This window comes from Polyodon spathula, unplaced genomic scaffold, assembly GCF_017654505.1.
Source record: "Polyodon spathula isolate WHYD16114869_AA unplaced genomic scaffold, ASM1765450v1 scaffolds_87, whole genome shotgun sequence".
NCBI lineage: Eukaryota > Metazoa > Chordata > Actinopteri > Acipenseriformes > Polyodontidae > Polyodon > Polyodon spathula.
In genome coordinates this window covers 4,415-25,000 of record NW_024471581.1, presented here as the reverse complement: position 1 = coordinate 25,000, position 20,586 = coordinate 4,415, and the positions used below count along the sequence as shown (strand labels likewise).

At 45.5% G+C, this 20,586-nt stretch overlaps 2 protein-coding genes across 4 annotated transcripts; both read left to right on the top strand.

Moving 5' to 3' along the window:
* Positions 1–6: 6 nt before the first annotated feature.
* Positions 7–8,099, top strand: si:dkey-28a3.2. Of its 2 annotated transcripts, none has more exons than XM_041240345.1 (7): positions 7–721; positions 1,679–2,362; positions 2,871–2,929; positions 3,799–3,878; positions 4,319–4,636; positions 6,116–6,222; positions 7,354–8,099. In XM_041240345.1, the coding sequence occupies exons 1-6, from the start codon at positions 14–16 to the stop codon at positions 6,217–6,219; spliced, it is 1,953 nt and encodes a 650-aa protein (XP_041096279.1). In that variant the 5' UTR covers positions 7–13; the 3' UTR covers positions 6,220–6,222; positions 7,354–8,099. The 2 variants fall into 2 exon arrangements, with proteins under 2 accessions (XP_041096279.1, XP_041096277.1); XM_041240343.1 differs by having other exon boundaries at positions 6,113–6,222.
* A 2,880-nt stretch (positions 8,100–10,979) lies between these two features.
* oatx (organic anion transporter X) lies at positions 10,980–19,452 on the top strand. Of its 2 annotated transcripts, XM_041240346.1 has the most exons (10): positions 10,985–11,593; positions 12,483–12,586; positions 13,530–13,684; positions 14,331–14,499; positions 15,417–15,540; positions 15,769–15,884; positions 16,907–17,121; positions 17,252–17,360; positions 17,863–18,069; positions 18,927–19,452. In XM_041240346.1, exons 1-10 carry the CDS (start codon positions 11,090–11,092, stop codon positions 19,045–19,047), a joined length of 1,824 nt encoding a protein of 607 aa, XP_041096280.1. In that variant the 5' UTR covers positions 10,985–11,089; the 3' UTR covers positions 19,048–19,452. The 2 variants fall into 2 exon arrangements, with proteins under 2 accessions (XP_041096281.1, XP_041096280.1); XM_041240347.1 differs by lacking the exon at positions 18,927–19,452 and having other exon boundaries at positions 10,980–11,593; positions 17,867–18,031.
* The last annotated feature ends 1,134 nt before the right edge of the window (positions 19,453–20,586 follow it).

Here is a 20,586-nt window from a genome sequence, read left to right as displayed (position 1 = left end):
TAGCCAACCCTCAATGACAACTGCAAGCTCCCCTGGCAACAACGCTTCCAGCAGCAGCTTGCCGGATGCTGTTGTAATTCCTCAAATGCCCCAAAACCTTAACATTTCCCCAAACTTGGTGCAGCAAACGAAACTTGATTTGAATGCCTGTTCTGCCCACCCAGAGAATTCTACTTTGCCTGGAACTATAAAGCAAGAATTTAGCACAGCCAGCGGCTCGTGTTTTATAAAGGAGGTCTGTCCAGATCTTACAGTCACCACACCTTCTGTCAGTCTCAGCTGTGCTGTGCAGACTAATACTTCATTCGGCTTGGCTGAAGAACCCAAAGTGGAGATGGACAGCCAAGCCACAGAGCCTGTCGCTGTGATTTTGAAACTGCAACAGGAGCCCCGGGTCTCCAGCCCCCCGGCCCTGCAGGTGCGACGGTGGCAGCTAAAGGTGCAGGAGAACGAGGTACACTGCTATCCGCTCAGACCGGACCCGTATCAGGAGCAGAGGCAGCGAGGCAGGGACAGTGCCCGCAGAAGGATGCAGAGGCTGAGGCAGAGCAGGAGAGGCGAGGGGAGGAGGCCCATCGCTGGCAGAACGACACCGATAGACGAGGCCGCTAGGCTGCGAATGCGCCGCGAGTACTGGAGGGTCAAGAAGCAGGAGCAGAGAGCCAAGAAGGCTGCTGAGGTCAGATTGGCCAGACAAGCAGAGGCAGGCTGGGAAATGCAGGTAAATCTGGGGGAAATCATGCTGCCAGTGTAACAGATAAGACTGCCATTGCATAGCCAATATGCATCTTGACCGTTTAAAGAGGTTGCAGCTAACAAAACAATTTCATGAATGTTATCTGTTTTACTTAAATTCACTGTACACTATAGGTCTTGAATATGCAGTTTGGAAAGAAACGGATGATATCGTAGATTTACTGGCTGCAAAGCATGTCAGTCATTGGGAAAAGCAGCTAATTGGTTGGAAGGAAGGAAGGAAGGAAGGCCCTGAAGGAATGGGTACAATTTCACTGTCAAGAGGAATTGCCAATGAAAGTGCAGGACTATCTGAAAGCAAGGGCAGCAAACAGATTTCTTTAAGTACCAGATGTCATTTAAAAAAAAAAAAAGAATAATAAAAATGCATGTTTGCAGAAACATTTAAAACTACCCATTTGAGACCTGTGATGGTGAATTGTTGTGCATGGTGTGTAAAAGGTATTGAATTATCTTGTTGGCTGCAAACGCTTTAAAGGAGTGCTAACTAAACCTTTTAAAATGCATGTTCTTGCCTCTATCTGCCTTAGCAAAACAATATACATGATCATAGTTTTTGTTCTTTTAGTTTAATTTTGAATATGGCAATTTTGTGTAGGTTGAAAAGCATACTGCTCTTCCTGGTACCTTTTTACTTCCTGTGTACTTCCTACAAGAGTGAAGAAACTGGTCACAGGAAGTGGTAGGGTACCAGGAAAGGGGAAGTGTACAGTGTGGCCAAAAGATTTGCATCACCTAGAATTTTAGGATTAAGACGTATGCATGCCACACTCCACATGTATCTGGAGAACTGCTTCTCTACTGTCATGAACCTTGGTATTGACAAGATTTAGCAGAAACTATTGAGAATATTACATTCTGGGGATGTATTTCATTGTGGATAAAAAAAGCCAATACTGTTTTTTCTTACCTTTTTTATAAGGGCACAGACGAAGCAGAACTCAAGAGTGTAGGGTGCCTCCCCAAGACTGTGGCTCACTCTGCAGGCCTTACCCTACCTCCTTCTCCCGGACCTCCTGAAAACCTTCTGGGCTTGCCAGCGACTGTAGAGAAACAGGAACCACAAAATGATTCAGCCTTGCTTCACACTGGTACAGTGACTGACCGCCAACGAGACGGTGCAGCCAGCTCCTGTAAACACCTTGAAATCAACGAGACAAAAGGAGTGTGCTCTACCAACTACGCCACCTTTGCTGAACCACCTGAAAACGTCTCTCTAGAAACCCAGGTGGGGCGGGCAGAGGAGCTGCCCAGCTGTACCTTGGCAAAGGGCCCTGTTGTGATACTGGAAAGCCAGCAAGATGCCCCGGCCTCCAGCCCTGAAGGCCCCCGGGTGAGGAGGTGGAAGCTGACAATCCAGGAGAGCGATGAGGAGAGAGGGGCCCCGCGGCAGAACAGGATGTGTGAGTTGAGGCCCGCAGCTCCCCACAAGGTTCCCAGAACAATGACAAAGAAGCAGCTGGACGAAGCCACCCTGCAGCAAAGGCGCGAGTACTGGAGGCTCAAGAAGCAGGAGCAGAGAGCCAAGACGTCAGCTAGGAAGAGGGAGATGAGGAGGCAAGGAGAGGCAGAGGGACAGAGGTGGCAGCAGCTCAGGGAAATGCAGGTGAAACAACTTTGAAAAAAATTAGCGACTCGCTTCAGGGGAGCGTAACACATCCCACAAAGTTCTCTTTTGTTATCCGTAACGATACTGCATTCAGTAAATGCATAAATACTGAAAGAAACATAATTCAGTGACAAATGTTTCGCACTTTATCATTTGTCAGTGATCACATTTTCTTGTTGTTAATATGAGGTGCATGACACGATAGCTTAACTTGCTTTTAAAAATGTTTTCTCCGTGTTTTATTAGCATAGCGTTCCCACTGGTTCAGTTATTTCCTTTAACTTGGTGAAGTCAGTTCATCTCACAACAGCTGTGTTACACGTTATAGGGTCCCTCCTAACCCCACATGGTTTTCCACATCATAGGGGATAAATAAGTCTGTATGGCAGAAAAACGAAGCTGCGAAAAAGAAAAAACATTCCTTGTTGTCATGTTATAGAATCGTGTTTTTACAGCACTGGTTTTACACCCTGTAATGGTTATGTTTTTAAACATTTATTTAAAGGGAGAAGATGAAGGCCAGCAGTTTACCTTCTGTGAGGAAAGCAACATCGTGGCACAAAAGTAAGCTGCTGACGGCGAAAGCGGGTCACACTGCTTCAGCAAAACGGTTTCTTGATCAGGTTTCGCGAAATGCATTCCGAGCGTATCGGCGTCAGGTCAAGGTTGCACTTTCCCTTTGTGCTTGAAGGTGTTTGTTCCCTTTCAGAATTGAAACGTTGTTTTGCAGCCAATGACAAATATGCAAAACAAACCTTTTTTTTTTTTGGCGCTTCATCCACTAACCAGACTCCAGAATTAAATGCTTCAGAAAAAAACTCTCTTGACAACACTGTGATGGGCTTGTCCGCGTTATTTGTGGACCAACATTTTACCTTTTTAATTTAAGGAGAAGTCCTGAGTCTGTATCTACTTCATTTCTAGCTGTGTCCTCTGGTCCTGGTTTCTGTGCTGTTAGGGTTTGAATTATGTCAGCTCCTCTAAGGCTTTAAATCCTCTGGTACTCTGTTAGATTTAAAGCTCTCCGATAGTCTGCTGCACCTGGGCTTCCCAGACTATTTCACCTCAACAGTGTCTTCAGGGTCATGTTACTGGCTGGAAGCATGTCAGTCAACAGGGGAAGCAGCTGATTGGTCAATGATGGGAAAGAAACCGCTGAAGGAGGAGTGGGGGGGATTCCACTCTCCAGGTGACCAAGGAAGTGCAAACACTATATGAAAGCAAGCCTTGCAAATAGAGCTTTATTTACACAAGCCTACCACTAGATGTTATTAGGTCTCAAGCTTTAAAAACTGCTCAGCTGAGACTTATATGATGAACACAAATGCCCAGCAAATAAGATTGATGTTGATATTTTGTTTGCTACAGTCTCTTTAAACCCCAGTGCAGACAGTCGTAGATGTGCTCAGTTAATGTGTTGTTGTTGCTCTCAGGTCTCTGAGAGAAGAGGAGGCAGGACGCCACGTCAAGGCAGAGCTCTGTGAGGATGACGTCATCCCTCTGCAGCTGAGAGGTACGCATTTCAGTTTGCAGGGTTAGAAACTCACACCAGTCCTGCAACCAAGTCCTGGGTTTCAAAACTCCCCGTGTTTAGGTATGTTATTGAAAGGACCAGGAATTGATTAAAGGTTGTAGGGTCCAAATTCAGCCAAATGTTGACTCCTTGACCCAATCAGGCTGAAAACTTAAAATTATAATTTTTTTGCCTTGAACAACCCTGAGCACCAATCAGAGGGGGGTTACCTGTCGGGTGATTTGTCACGGAATGACTCGATAGTGCTAAATTTATTTAAAAAAAAACCTAACTAAAATGAACTTAATAAGCAATGACAAATATCTCGACAGTGGTATTTCCAAACCATTTGATCAGTGGCCTGCTTACACAGAGCCACTGAATATACTGTGTTTTAATTTCCAAGTTTTATTACCTTACCTGGTTTCTTTTTCCAAAAGCTGAAACGCCAGACCCTGGCGTGGGTACAGAAGGACCGGAGCCCTTCTCGGAGGACGACGTCCCGGACTCGGAAGCAGGGTGGCGAACCCGGTTCCTGATGGACTACGACCCCCAGACCGCCCTGCTGGTGTGCATGGTGTGTGGGGTGGTGCAGCACCAGCAGAGTCTGGAGAGTGTGAGGAGTCACATCTCAGAGAGCCACCCACACTCCCTGAGCCTGAGCGCCCAGGACAAGCACAGCATCCTGGAGGCCTGGGATGAGCAGGTCTCCCTGAGAGAGCGCTTCTTCAGCAGCCAGTTACAGCAGGGGGGCTCAGGTACTGCAGGCAGGGGGGTGGGAAAGGTGTGCCAGCTAGGGCTGTGAAGAGAGTAAGCTACTAGCTATTAATTCTAATAGTAAAACCTCTTAAACTCGACACAAAACAAATGTTCCACACACCTATTGAGTACCAAATTACTTAAGAAATTCAAATTGTTTCCAAAAAAAAAAAAAAAAAAAAAAAAAAGAATTTGGCTTTAACACTGTTGATAACCGGCAAGGTGCAGAATCTCTATGTACATAAACACATACCTTTTGCGTGGGTCATGCAAAAAATAAAACCTTGAGTTCGATCGCCAAATTAACATTAGCTGATTTAAAATTGTTGTTTGACAAAACGTTGTGATCAACACTGTAATGAGAATGCCCTGGACATCGCCTCTGCAGTGGGTCACTCGAATTGATTAAAGATGAGTTAGATTGCTCATTACCTCTGGAACCTGCTTTTAGTAACGCATCTCTGCTGGATAGTTACTAAATACAGAACGCTAGCATCGTCCCGCTTTGAACTGCACAATCTTTAATTACACATAACAGAGCCAGCCTGGGATATGGATGACATATTGCCTTCTAATGAGCAACTGGTGATGTCACAGATCCACAGAGATTGGCTGCTGCAGCAGGCAGAGTCCCTGTGCCTTTGGCTATGACCCAACAGGAGGTACTTGCAATGTCTAATCTTATGCAAGGGACCTTGGATTGCTTTGAAAACGTGGCTGTAACATTTTTCCCTGTTTACTAGTTGTTGTTTCTCTCCAGTTGTATTTGTCCTGCATGTGTTCAGTTGAGAACACCGGTTAATAAGATACGGTTACAGGCCTCTTAGGGGGGGAGGGAGGGAGCAGTTCAGTCTCCACGCCTCAAACACACCCTGGACTGGAGGGAGCACCCTTTCTCTTAGGGGTAGTTGGAGCAGTCCAGTCTCCATGCCTCAAGCCTGCCCTGGACTGGAGGGAGCAGCCTTTCTCTTAGGGGTAGAGGGAGCAGTCCAGTCTCCATGCCTCAAGCCTGCCCTGGACTGGAGGGAGCACCCTTTCTCTTAGGGGTAGAGGGAGCAGTCCAGTCTCCATGCCTCAAGCCTGCCCTGGACTGGAGGGAGCACCCTTTCTCTTAGGGGGGTGAGGGGAGCAGTCCAGTCTCCATGCCTCAAGCCTGCCCTGGACTGGAGGGAGCAGCCTTTCTCTTAGGGGTAGAGGGAGCAGTCCAGTCTCCATGCCTCAAGCCTGCCCTGGACTGGAGGGAGCACCCTTTCTCTTAGGGGTAGTTGGAGCAGTCCAGTCTCCATGCCTCACGTTTGACCACAGTCAGCTCATAGAAAATAATGATCTAAGATCCAAGAAGAATTATACAGAACAGACATAACAGAAAATTATAAACTGCTACAAAATTGAATATTCAGACATTTTAGGAGAACTAGACTGTGTTATAAAGGATCACATCAATTAAGACTTTGTTGTTTTTCTTGCATTTCAAGCAGGGAGAGAGTCGCCCGTGGCTGAGATTGAAGTGTTTGTTGACTCTGACGAGCAGTCCGTCTGTAAGAAGCGCAGCTCCACAAAAGTCAAGAGGAAAAGAACGTGATAAGTGAGTGAACCTGACCTCCAGAGCACAAATATACTGTGATACGAGAGTGAACCTGACCTCCAGAGCACAAATATACTGTGATACGAGAGTGAACCTGACCTCCAGAGCACAAATATACTGTGATACGAGAGTGAACCTGACCTCCAGAGCACAAATATACTGTGATACGAGAGTGAACCTGACCTCCAGAGCACAAATATACTGTGATACGAGAGTGAACCTGACCTCCAGAGCACAAATATACTGTGATACGAGAGTGAACCTGACCTCCAGAGCACAAATATACTGTGATACGAGAGTGAACCTGACCTCCAGAGCACAAATATACTGTGATACGAGAGTCAACCTGACCTCCAGAGCACAAATATACTGTGATACGAGAGTGAACCTGGCCTCCAGAGCACAAATATACTGTGATACGAGAGTCAACCTGACCTCCAGAGCACAAATATACTGTGATACGAGAGTGAACCTGGCCTCCAGTCCACAAATATACTGTGATACGAGAGTGAACCTGACCTCCAGAGCACAAATATACTGATACGAGAGTGAACCTGACCTCCAGAGCACAAATATACTGTGATACGAGAGTCAACCTGACCTCCAGACCACACTGCTGAACTTGACAATCACAGGGAAGCTATTTGACCAGCTCGTGATCTTTACGTTTCTGGGGCACAGAGAAAGTCTTGAGTTATTGTCTTAAATTGATTGTAGCTAACCAGGCTAATCAATACATCTTACCAATTTTCAGTTAGCTACGTAGGTCTTAAATGTGCAGTTTGTAAAGAAACGCATGCTCTAGCAAGCTTGTATTCATTTTAAACAGACATCTGGTACTACAATAGGCTCTCAGTTTGCTTGCCTGTTTAATTTCATCCCGGTAGTGACTTCAGGGTCAAAGCATTACTGGTTAATAGCATATCAGTCAATAGGGGCAGCAGCGAATTGGTTATTGACAGGAAAGGAGCCAGTAAAGGGATGGGAGCAATGTCACCTTCCTGAAGTCTAATATAACATGTTTTAAACTGAAAATACATGTTTGCTTAAACCTGTGTTTGTTTCAGACCTATGTGAATCTGCCTGATAGAGCTTTTACATATCTTCTGTTTGTTTTCTAAAAAAAAACAGATCCTCAGGAAAGCGTTGAAGAACAAGAGGCACCACTGACCACACAACTCAACTGCACCACCTAGTGGGGAACTCCAGAATTACCTGATCAATAAAATGACAACTGTGCTTCCCCGGACAGAGCTCCACTAGCAAGAGGAGGCAGGACATGAAACCCCGCCCAAATCCAATTGCTAAACAAGATTCAGAAATGTAAAAATGTGTCGCATGAGATTTGAAAATCGCTAATCTGATTTATTATATTTTTTTCTGTATCTGTTTTTTTTTTCCTGTGATCTGAAACAAAGACCTTCTGCTTTTTAAAATCCTGTACATGTATTATTTTACCCCTGTTTTTTCTCGACTCAATTTTGAATCTTTCAACATCTAAATGATTTAACATGACTATGTAACGCAGTTATCATATCTTTTACATTGCCTGCTCATTCGGTTTGGCACAGCTTAAACCAATGTCTGCACTGCCTTTTAAAATTGTTCGTTTTTAGTAGGGGTGTGGCGATACTGTTACGCGTAAACGCCTTTAAAACGTATTTATCAGCAGATATGCATCCATTCATGAAACGTAAAGCAAAGCTGTCCTTCCCTCACCTTTACAACATCTGCATTGAGGATTTCAAAAGCCAATTGGAAGTAAAATTTTAAGTTAAGTTAACTGCCATTGTGTGGTACTCGTTGTAAAGGTGAGGGAAGGACAGCTTTTCTTGTTTTGAAATCAACACGTTTTGTAAATGGATTTATTGAATAATCTGCCGATTTAAAAATAAATAAATTTTTTAAATGCTTCAAGGCAATTGCGAGCTTGCTTTCTTTATTTATTGATCAAGGTGAGACTTGAATACAGTGCTGTAAAATAAAAGGCTTTATTTCAAAGCAGAGTGCAGGCGTGCGAAACGTCTGCCTTGAACTCTTTTTGAAGATATTATGAAAGTATTTATTTGGAAAATGTACCTTTTTTTGTATTCAATAAAAGCTTTCTCTTTTATTTGGAAGGTGGGTTTCTTTTTTAATTAAAGGCAGAAAGTACCACCTCAAAACTGTAAACGATCACAAGAACAGAAGAAAATGTACGAATGAGAGAATGTCATTCGGTCCATCAGAGCTCGCCCGGTTCCGAGCAGCTGATTGACAAGGCGGGTCTTAAAGGATCCCAGTGATTCAGCATCAACAACATGACTAGGTAACCCATTCCATCCCCTCACCACTCTCTGTGTGAAGAAGAGTCTCCTTCAGCAACATGACTAGGTAACCCATTCCATCCCCTCACCACTCTCTGTGTGAAGAAGAGTCTCCTTCAGCAACATGACTAGGTAACCCATTCCATCCCCCTCACCACTCTCTGTGTGAAGAAGAGTCTCCTTCAGCAACATGACTAGGTAACCCATTCCATCCCCTCACCACTCTCTGTGTGAAGAAGAGTCTCCTTCAGCAACATGACTAGGTAACCCATTCCATCCCCTCACCACTCTCTGTGTGAAGAAGAGTCTCCTTCAGCAACATGACTAGGTAACCCATTCCATCCCCTCACCACTCTCTGTGTGAAGAAGAGTCTCCTTCAGCAACATGACTAGGTAACCCATTCCATCCCCTCACCACTCTCTGTGTGAAGAAGAGTCTCCTTCAACAACATGACTAGGTAACCCATTCCATCCCCTCACCACTCTCTGTGTGAAGAAGAGTCTCCTTCAACAACATGACTAGGTAACCCATTCCATCCCCTCACCACTCTCTGTGTGAAGAAGAGTCTCCTTCAGCAACATGACTAGGTAACCCATTCCATCCCCCTCACCACTCTCTGTGTGAAGAAGAGTCTCCTTCAGCAACATGACTAGGTAACCCATTCCATCCCCTCACCACTCTCTGTGTGAAGAAGAGTCTCCTTCAGCAACATGACTAGGTAACCCATTCCATCCCCTCACCACTCTCTGTGTGAAGAAGAGTCTCCTTCAGCAACATGACTAGGTAACCCATTCCATCCCCTCACCACTCTCTGTGTGAAGAAGAGTCTCCTTCAGCAACATGACTAGGTAACCCATTCCATCCCCTCACCACTCTCTGTGTGAAGAAGAGTCTCCTTCAACAACATGACTAGGTAACCCATTCCATCCCCTCACCACTCTCTGTGTGAAGAAGAGTCTCCTTCAACAACATGACTAGGTAACCCATTCCATCCCCTCACCACTCTCTGTGTGAAGAAGAGTCTCCTTCAGCAACATGACTAGGTAACCCATTCCATCCCCTCACCACTCTCTGTGTGAAGAAGAGTCTCCTTCCCTCAGTCCTGTGTCTATAAAGTATATGTTATTACTAAAAAGCTATACAATTAGGTAGAAGTGTCGAACACAAATGAAGTGTTTGTTTTTAAATTGCATTCCCTGCCTCACATGTATCCACAGGACCTCTCAGAACTACATTTCCCATCATCCTCCTGCTCACTGGTAAATGCATCTCGGTTACATGTGTGAGCAGGAGGATAATGGGAAATGTACCCTTTAACCTCAGCTGTTGTGCGCTTTCATTCAGAAACGCATTTTACAGCAAACAAGGGTTTTCATTTGAAATCCTCACAGTAAACACGGGCACGCGCAAGAGACTGCCCTGCAGCGCCTGTTCTTCTGAGTGAAATGCTGCTTCTCAATAGATGGTCCTGGGGAGGTAAGCCCCAAAGCACTTTGCGAGTGTCCCCCACAGCTCGCCCCTAATTATTACAACGCACGGCAAACCAGTGCAAGCGCATGCACAGGATCCTTCCAAGGAGGCAAGGAGTGTGTGATACAAGCTTGGGGAAAGACGCACAATGAAAGTGAAACGACAATCAGCATGCATAAACTCTTCAACATCAAAATGGTTTGAACAGAAATGCCAGCAAGGCAGTTTGTCGCAGTGAATCAAACCTGCTCAATCTATACTGGAGGCCTCCATCAAAACTGACTGCTGTAAGAACGCGATAAGACCGCAGGTCTGTCCTATAACTCCTGTGTCCCGCTGAGAAATCGAATCGAGTCCCTCTGGTGTGAACGGAGCAGTATAGATAAGGGGTGGGCAGGTTCTACAGATCGGTACAGGAGAAAGCTATAGTATACTAGGTAGAAGGTAACAGCAGGGCACCCCAATCTTGATCTTATTGGAAAAATCTGAAATGCGGGTATGGAAATGGCACTACCTTCAAGGGGGCCCTTATTAAACTTTCCCATAATGAAAGTATTGCAAAGTGTAACAAAGCACCGAAAGCATAGGCAAGCATTGTAAAAGCTTATCTAAAACATGGCAAACCAGGGTAATTGTATAGCACATTCATTGGAAAAGCATGACAAGTACTGCGAAATTATCACGCATATTTACCGTGGTGCACTTCTGGAAGGGCAACGCTGCTAGCGGATTGGTTATCACTTATTTAAAGACTAAGAAACTGTAGCCAAAATCTGGACACAAATAAAACAAATGTTTTTCAAAAGTCTGTACTTTGGCCAGTTTTGATTTAGCAATAAAAAGGCTGAACCAATTGCAAGATCAGATTAAATTACTCACTGTAACCTTATTTATACATTAACAACTAATATTAATCATTAGAAGACTTCCAGGTGAAAAACAAAGGGTAATGACCTGCAGAATCGCATTCCTCAATTCTCAGGTTCATAAGCTTAGTAAAATATTAAAATGAACCTTTAGGGGGCCTGGCGATCCTTAGGAAATATTATTGTCACGCGTACAAACTGAGGGAACTTTTTGTTAAAACGCTATGATCTCTTGTTGTGAACTTTGTATAGACTCCAGAGGGTTAGAAGCCTCAGCCGTGTGTCCCAGCACAGTTCTCTCCTCTGCTCTGCCTTGTTCTGCCATGGGGTTCGCGGACCTCCTTGACAACATCGGTGGCTTGGGTCGTTTTCAGCTCATCCAGGTGGCGTTGCTGTCCATCCCTAGCCTCCTGATGGCCAGCCACAATCTCCTCCAAAACTTCTCTGCAGCTGTGCCAAAACATCACTGCCGGCTGGCGAACCGGACCTGGCCTGCAGACAAACAGAACTTCTCCCAGTCAGGACTGGGAGAGCAGGACTACCTGTACGCTTTCATCCCCCTGGAAAAGGATCTGAAGCCAGCCAAGTGTCAGCGGTACAGCGAAGCACAGTGGCAGCTAGTCAGCCACAATGGCAGCCTGGATAACTCCACAGAGCTGGAGACGGAGCCCTGCCTGGACGGCTGGACGTACGACAGGCAGGAGTTCACCTCCACCATTGTGTCCGAGGTAGGGAGCGGCTTTTTAATCACCTTCTCCCTGAAAATCCGGCTCAAGCAAATAACTTTGTGACTTAAAGTATTAAGACTTTTGCACTTTTTTTTTTGTTCTTCTTATCCTGGTATTTCAAGCATGTATTTCATAAGTCCTACTTGTTTGCGATTGAAGTCTATAAAATCCTGAGTGGTTTGGATAATGTTAACCCAAGACACGGCTTCAAATTCAGCACAGAGCGAAGAACAAGCGGGCGTGAATGGAAGCTGGGTAGAGTGTAGAACAGAAGGGAGGAAGCACTTTGTGACACAGAGAGTTATAAACGCAGGGAGTAGCCGACCAGGTGATGTAGCTAAAACACTGGGAGCATTAAAAACACAATCAGATTCTGTCCTGTTCAATTAGACTCCCTTATTCAGATGAGTGGAGCTGTAGGAAGCAATGAGTCTTGATGAGACAGCCTCCAGATATATGGAGACATCTGTAAACTGTGACACAGTGATCATTAACAACAACAGGGGGATTGTAGATTGTATAATTGCACACAGTTCTTATTAATAATAATAATAATAATAATAATAATTAGTCATTTAGCAGATGCTTTTATCCAAAGCGACTTACAGAGAGTAGGGGGGTGAACTCTGCATCATCAACAACTGCTGATGCTGCTGCAGAGTCTCTTCCAATAGGACCTCTTGTTTTACGTCTCATCTGAAGGACGGAGCACAAGGAGGTTCGCTGACTTGCTCAGGGTCTCGCACAGCGAGTCAATGGTTGGGATTGAACCTGGAACCTCTTGGTGGCAAGTTCCTTTCGTGAAGCACCACCAAGCCATGTTTTTTGTATGAGCCACAATATTACCCATGTATTGAACTTCTCTGAGCGTATCTGGTTTGTGTTGCAGTGGGATCTGGTGTGCAGCCAGCGATCGTTGAAGCCAATGAGTCAGACTGTGTACATGGGGGGTGTGCTGACTGGAGCCGTCGTATTCGGGGGGCTGTCAGACAAGTAAGTACCAGCGCACTGTCCCAGGACTTTGACTTCCATGCCATGGACATCCATTCACTAATTAGGTTGTGGCAGGCTGGCGAGTGGATAGAGGCCCAGAGACAGACTTCAGTTCAAACAAATATACTTTTATTATAAATAAACACAAAATAAACGTGCACAAGGGCAAAAACAAAGCAATTTAAACACAAAGAAAGACAAAAAGCAAAACTTACAAAAATAACAATTTCCAGGCTGGGCAATGCCTTCACTGGATTCAAACTTTCCAAACAACCAAAAAAAAAAACCCCCCAACCTGCTTCCTCAGCTCCCTCTCTCCAAATGAGAAGCAGAGGCCTCCTTTTATATCAGGTGGCTGGGCGCTGATTGATCGTTAATCAACCTAATCAACTAATCAACCCCAGCCACCTGAACATAATAAACCCAGGCAGGTAGGGGAAGTTAACCCCATCCCTGCCAATTTAAAGGCCAGAGCTTTGCTCTGCCACATAGGTCTCAAATGTGTGGACAGCTCTGGCAAAAAGTGTCGCATCACCATATAGAATGAACTCCTTCTGCTTCATAAAGTCGAATGAAACCTGCTGGATAATTTAATTTTAACATATTGAATTATAAACTGCTTTGTAGTTTTCCCATATACATAACGAAAAACTGACAAATAAAAACATGTGACATTGCGAAATCTAACATGAAGTACCCTACTGCTATTATGGCTTCCGGTAGACTCTTGCGATGTCATTTTGTAGTTTCATGGCAAACAAAAACGTTCATGAAATTGTCCCCGCCCTTTTCCTGTTAATAACTAACCAGGTGCTTCCTCTAATGAGTGACATGCTTTGCAGCCAGTAAAATAATCCTGTAGAAATCGCTGAGGTGGAATGAAGTGTGCAGTTGGATAATATTTATTGCTCTGTCATGCTGTCCTGTGCTGTTTGCTTGTCAGGTTCGGCCGCCGCACTGTGCTGATCTGGTCCTACTTCCAGCTGGCCGCTCTGGGCACCTGCACGGCCTTCTCTCCCTCCTACATCGCCTTCTGCGCGTTCAGCTTCCTCACTGGCATGGCTGTATCTGGAGTCATCCTCAATGCAGTGTCCCTCAGTGAGTACAGCACACAGACCCTCAAAGAGGAACCACATAGACCAGAGACTGACCACACAGACCCTCAGAGAGGAACCACATAGACCAGAGAGTATGAATTTCCACGGCTCCCTGTCACCCCTCACTGAACCCGCTCTGTGTTTCCGAAGTGGGCTCTCTGTAAAATCTGTACTGTGTGGTTTTATGTGTTTCTTTCAATACTGCACATGTAAGACCCATGTAGTGAAAGGAAGTGCATTAGAGGTAGGATTCGTGACGTACTGTTTTTTAGCTGCAGCCACTTTAATTGTCCACCAAGCCAGACCATGCTGCTGAGTGTAACTGGGGGCAGAGCAGCTGACAAACTCTTTGACCGGTCAGTCAATACAAAACGACAGTCATCAGACATCATTACCCTGTGTGGTGACTGTTACTGCAGTTCATTGTCTTTGCAATCTGAGTTCTTACCATTTTATCTAAGTCTGCCTTTACCTGGCTTTGAGCTGCTTTGAGCTTGTCTAGAGAATCCTAATTGAAATAGAAGAAAATCCCAAAGGAAGTTAGAGCCTGGAGCAGCAAAACCCAGAACCGCTCAGAATGATGGCAGATAACTGGGCAGGAAACAGATGATAAGAGTGCTTGTTGTTGTGGCTGCTCTTGTCTGCAGAGATGGAGTGGATCCCTACGAAGTCACGCACCATCACGGGCACACTGTCCTCGTTTTGCTTCACGATCGGGCAGATGGTGCTGGCTGGCATTGCCTACTGCATCCGGGACTGGCGCAAGCTGCAGATCACTGTCTCTGCGCCATTCTTCATCTGCTTCCTCTACAGCTGGTACGTGCCCCCTCACTGGTGGACTTAACTGAGCGGAACTGTAGTGCAAGACGGACCGTGTGAGAGTGTGTGACTGGAGGATTGAGTGGCTGTGTGACTGGAGGATTGAGTGGCTGTGTGACTGGAGGATTGAGTGGCTGTGTGACTGGAGGATTGAGTGGCTGTGTGACTGGAGGATTGAGTGGCTGTGTGACTGGAGGATTGAGTGGCTGTGTGACTGGAGGATTGAGTGGCTGTGTGACTGGAGGATTGAGTGGCTGTGTGACTGGAGGATTGAGTGGCTGTGTGACTGGAGGATTGAGTGGCTGTGTGACTGGAGGATTGAGTGGCTGTGTGACTGGAGGATTGAGTGGCTGTGTGACTGGAGGATTGAGTGGCTGTGTGACTGGAGGATTGAGTGGCTGTGTGACTGGAGGATTGAGTGGCTGTGTGACTGGAGGATTGAGTGGCTGTGTGACTGGAGGATTGAGTGGCTGTGTGACTGGAGGATTGAGTAGCTGTGTGACTGGAGGATTGAGTGGCTGTGTGACTGGAGGATTGAGTGGCTGTGTGACTGGAGGATTGAGTGGCTGTGTGACTGGAGGATTGAGTGGCTGTGTGACTGGAGGATTGAGTGGCTGTGTGACTGGAGGATTGAGTGGCTGTGTGACTGGAGGATTGAGTGGCTGTGTGACTGGAGGATTGAGTGGCTGTGTGACTGGAGGATTGAGTGGCTGTGTGACTGGAGGATTGAGTGGCTGTGTGACTGGAGGATTGAGTAGCTGTGTGACTGGAGGATTGAGTGGCTGTGTGACTGGAGGATTGAGTGGCTGTGTGACTGGAGGATTGAGTGGCTGTGTGACTGGAGGATTGAGTGGCTCTGTGATTGTGTAACAGGGTGACAGGGTGACTGTCTCTCTTCCTCTTCGGCTTCCCAGGTGGTTCCCAGAGTCGGCTCGCTGGCTCGTCCTCAACAACAAATCCGATGAGGCTCTGAAACAAATAAAGAGGGTGGCCACCATCAACGGCAGACATGAGGAGGGAAAGAAGATCACCCCAGAGGTGAGGCGGCATGGCGGGTTCATGTACTGGTCTTTCACCTCTGGAGGCCTGGGTTCAGATCCAGCTATATTCACCCGATGGACTCCACATAACCCCCTGGTTGATTTTGCGTTACCCACTATAAGGGCTTGGCATCCCACTGACTTGACTGGAAAGGGTTAGGCTGGTTGACAAAGCTCTGTAGTGAAGCGGCATCATGAAGTGTTCGTGTTGTTGTTTTCTGCACAGACCTTGAAGATCCACATGCACAAGGAGATCCAGTCCAGTAAAAACATCTACACAGCTCTGGACCTGATCCGGACTCCAGGACTGAGAAGCATCACAATCTGTCTCATGGTTGTCTGGTATGACTTCTCATTTCTTTACCCCTGAAGGTACACAAGGATCCAAGCAGTTGTTCAAACGGTTTCTTGAGAGCGACTTGAGTATCACCAGCAGGGAACTGATCATTCGGATGAGCAGATCAGTCAGTAAAACCCTGTTTCGTGCGCCTCATTGCAAAAACAAGAAAGATGGCATCATTCTGTTTGTGAGACAAATATGTCTCTTGTGCCTGTCAGGTAGTCTTTCTAAAATGCCAGACCCTTTTCGGAATCTTGCTTTGCATTCCATGCAATGTTTTCTGGAGCGAATCATTCAGAAACCCTGCATTTCTCAGTAAAGCGTGTATTTAAAAAAAAAAAGAAGTGTTTTACAACAGCTATTAAGTTCTCTCTGGACAGCTATAGATGGCATGTCTGTCAGCAGCTGATTGATTAATGACAGGAATGAAGCCATTGGAAAAAACACTGGTAACAAAATCAAATACATGTCAACTACAACGCCTGTGTTTTTTAGGCAAATAATAAGTTAATAAGTTGAGTCTTGAGTTCTAACTGCCAGTGTGTCCTTCAGCATAGCCACACGCAACACAGCTTAGATCATCCAAACTGTCTGTATAACAGCTAGGGCCACCTAGTGAACAGCTAGTACTGTGAATACGCAGTAGCTGTGCACTAGTTAGCACTGTCTCTAACCACTGTGCAGACAGTGTGGTTGTTCTAGTCTGTGTTGCGTGTGTCTATAGTCAAATTGAAACGACCAATTGCAAGTGAAAAGCAGCTCCTGAATTCCACGCATTAACGCGCATTTAAACGGCTCAATGCCAAAGTAATTGCAATAGGAAACCCAGCTGTGAGAATATAAGAGTATTCTTGCCTGGTTCCCTGTGGCTGATTCATCTCAACACTTTGTCAAGTTGGGTCTGGTGGAGTAACAGAACCGTCTCCTGTCGTAAGTCTGGTCCTGGTTCCGATAGGGAATTATAGGGTTTGTCAACTGCTTTTACGCTGGGTAACCCATCCCCTACCCTCTTCTTTCAAAGCAGGTTCTCCACCAGCTTTGCCTATTATGGGTTGGCTATGGACCTGCAGAAGTTCGGTGTGAGCATCTACCTGATCCAAGTGATCTTTGGGGCCGTGGATTTCCCTGCCAAGTTCTTGTCCACTGTCTCCATGAGCTTCGTCGGCCGCAGGGTCACCCAGGGAATGTGTCTGCTGATCTCTGGAGCCATGATCCTGTCCAACGTCTTCGTACCCAGTGGTGAGGACCTCTCCCTCCTACCTTCATTTCAATTTCCGATATGGCACAATCTCTCAAATAGATATAATTGGTTATCAAGCCTCCGTCTGACTTGCGTGATGTCACCGGCCTGTCTGTGCTTTGTGTGCAGATATGCAGAACGTGAGGACCTCACTGGCTGTATTGGGAAAGGGCTGTCTGTCCTCGTCCTTCACCTGTATCTACCTCTACACTGGAGAGCTCTACCCAACTGTCATCCGGTAAGGGCCTATTATACACGAGCTGATTACTTTATTAGGACCTGCGTTGTGTGTGTCTCTCTGGTTGATCTCTCTGGTTGATCTCTCTCTGGTTGATCTCTCTCTGGTTGATGTCTCTCTGGTTGATGTCTCTCTGGGTGATGTCTGCCTGGGTGAAGTCTGCCTGGGTGATGTCTCTGGTTGATCTCTCTCTGGTTGATCTCTCTGGTTGATGTCTCTCTGGCTTATGTATCTCTGGTTGGTCTCTCTCTGGTTGATGTCTCTCTGGTTGATGTCTCTCTGGGTGATGTCTGCCTGGGTGAAGTCTGCCTGGGTGATGTCTCTGGTTGGTCTCTCTCTGGTTGATGTCTCTCTGGTTGATGTCTCTCTGGGTGATGTCTGCCTGGGTGAAGTCTGCCTGGGTGATGTCTCTGGTTGATCTCTCTCTGGTTGATCTCTCTGGTTCATGTCTTTGGTTGATGTCTCTGGTTGAAGTCTCTGATTGGGTCTTGTCTCCTGGCAGGCAGACAGGGATGGGGTTTGGCTCCACGATGGCGCGGGTGGGTTCGATGGCGGCTCCCGCAGTACTGATGCTGGACGAGTTCCTGCCTGCTCTGCCCGGCATGGTGTACGGGGCAGCGGCCATCATCGCAGCGGTCTTTGCCTTCTTCCTGCCCGAGACGCTGGACGTTCCCCTGCCAGACACCATTGAAGATGTGGAGCAGCAGGGGTGAGTCAGGGGACCTCCCGAACCAAGTGGAACTACAACCTGGGGCAATGTATTCAAACACCGCAAGATTTGTCATTTAAATCTTTTATATACCTACCTGCATGAAAACCCCTGGGTGTGAGAACCATTGATCAGTGATATAGATCAGTCCTGTGCAAACTTTTTATATGCTCCCCCCTCCACATACACACATACTAAAACGTTAAAACTTAACTTTATAGTTTAACAAGTGTTTGTTTTCCAGATTTAATTTAAAAAAAAAAGAAAACACACTTTTAATTTTTACAGAACTGCCTCTTTACTTACAATCGCGCCCCGCTTCCTACAGGAAAAGCTTACAAGTATAACGTTCCGAGTGCAGCTGTGCAAAGCGTGCTGTTATCAGGCTGCTGTCTGGGACAGAATGTTTTATTCCCTGAGAAAGAATCAATAGACCTGACCTCACCTGACCCGGTGCAAGCAGGAGTTGTCTGGTGAACATGTTGCTGACACACAGTGGTAAGCCAGCACTAAGCTTTGCAAAGGGGTGCAGAGACTGTATAAACTGCAGCACTTGGAGGTGCATTGGAGAAGCATCAAGATCCTCCGTGAACGCACACCAGCGCCGAGTCTGATGCTTCTTCCACAAACTGGGAACTCATTGCTTCATTTCTGTTAATAACTCGTGACCTCATTATTGTGTCTAATGGTAATGATTACGCTGTAAAAGTGTCCCTTTTGATTCCTGGGATCAGTAAAGGAAACTTGTTAAATTCTGAAACCCTTGCTGAGCAAGAGCAGGACAGAAATAAATCACTTAGTTTCGTTACTGTAGCAGAGGAAAGGTTTCTGACTGAGTTTGTCGATGCCTGTTTCAGGGGGAAGAGAAAAGGAATTCTGGACAAGAACCTGGAGAAAGAAATGCTGCCGCTTCAGGAAGTGAAAGAGGCGTGCGAGGTCAAAGAGCTCAAAGTGTTAGCGGTGAAGGAAGCGCTCTGAAGACGATCTCTGACCCTCCACCCCCTCCCTCGAAATCACAGCCCAGTTGAGACTGCGGGACATCTCCTGAAGACTCAGCAATCAAACAGCGTACCCAGTTATTAAGAGTAAGAGGTTCCAAAAAAACATGTGAAGGACTGAGGTGGAACTTGAGACAACTGGAACGAGGGGGGCCCTTGAGTCAGGACCCATCCCTTCCTAACGCACCCCGCACCCTGACTAGGGGGGTCGAATTTAGCAGAAACAGTCAGTGTTGTAACTTTGAAAAAATATTCGGTTACAGGTTACTTGAACAAAGTTGTAACTACAGCTTCACCCAAAAGGTTCGCATCACCCTACAGAATTAATTAATTTAGCTTCATAAAATTGAACCTGTTAAATAATGTTGCATTATCATATTGAATTACAAATCACTTTGTAGTTTTCCAGATGCATAACTACAAAACTGAAAACTTTTGCGATATCCTTTTGTAGCTTCTTTGATACATGATGCTAAATAAAAGATCTAAATTATGTTCACATATTCTTTTTCTGTATTAGTACGTCTCAATCCTAAAATTCTAGGTGGTGCAAAACTTTTGGCCAGAGCTGTAGTTACATTAACTTATTACTTTGAAAAAAAATGTAACCAGTCACAGTTCCAGATAGTTACTTCTCAGGCACAGTTTACAGAGATGTTGCTTTCGGTTTGGTCTGGCTGCAGCTGGAAATATTCTTTGAAGCCCCTGCTATCGAACCCACTCCCTCCCTCCTCTGGTGCTGTTTTCCAGCAGGACGATATGAAAAGCACGTTCGAGTGACATGCAGAGTTTGACCTGCACTTGTTACAGGGTTTGAAAAGCGTTCATGCCAACTCCGTTTTGTTCTTCTCTCTCACATTAATCCATGCCTCACGTTGCCACAAGATATTCCCTTCGTCTGACCACGCGCTAGGTAGTAATAGACATTGCAATTTGTTAATGACTGATAGTATTTACAGATTTCATTAATAATATAATTCAGAATATTCATTCAGCGAGGTTGCTGTGTCCTCGGAGCAGATTTCCTTTTGCAATAAAATTTGTTTTTGTAATATTTTCTGTTTTGTCTCTTTTATTAGAAACTATAGAGAAGAAGTCTAGGTTTGGTGGGTGTTGACCAACTTGTGATTCCATTATCCACCATTAGGTGTCGCCAACCTTTCAGCCGTTGATAACACCGTGCAACACAATTTTTGGTTCCTCGGTAGTAAGTGTTATTTCCTAATTGCTTATGCCTCAAAAGTATAGAAAGTGGCTATTATTCCCCACAAACTTTGCTTTTGTGACCAGGACAGTGATATTTCAAAATATCACTATTTCCAATGAGAAAACGGGCGAATTTGTGTCTTTTCGTTCACATAAAGTCAGAAAAAAACAACATATGAATCCAAATTAACATGTATTTATACTAAAGTAATACAAAAATGACTACAAAAGAATTAGAAGTGAGTAGTTTTTCGAGATTTACGATTATACTGTAAATCACTTTCACGAATCAGCCCCCAAATGTAGTCTCCCA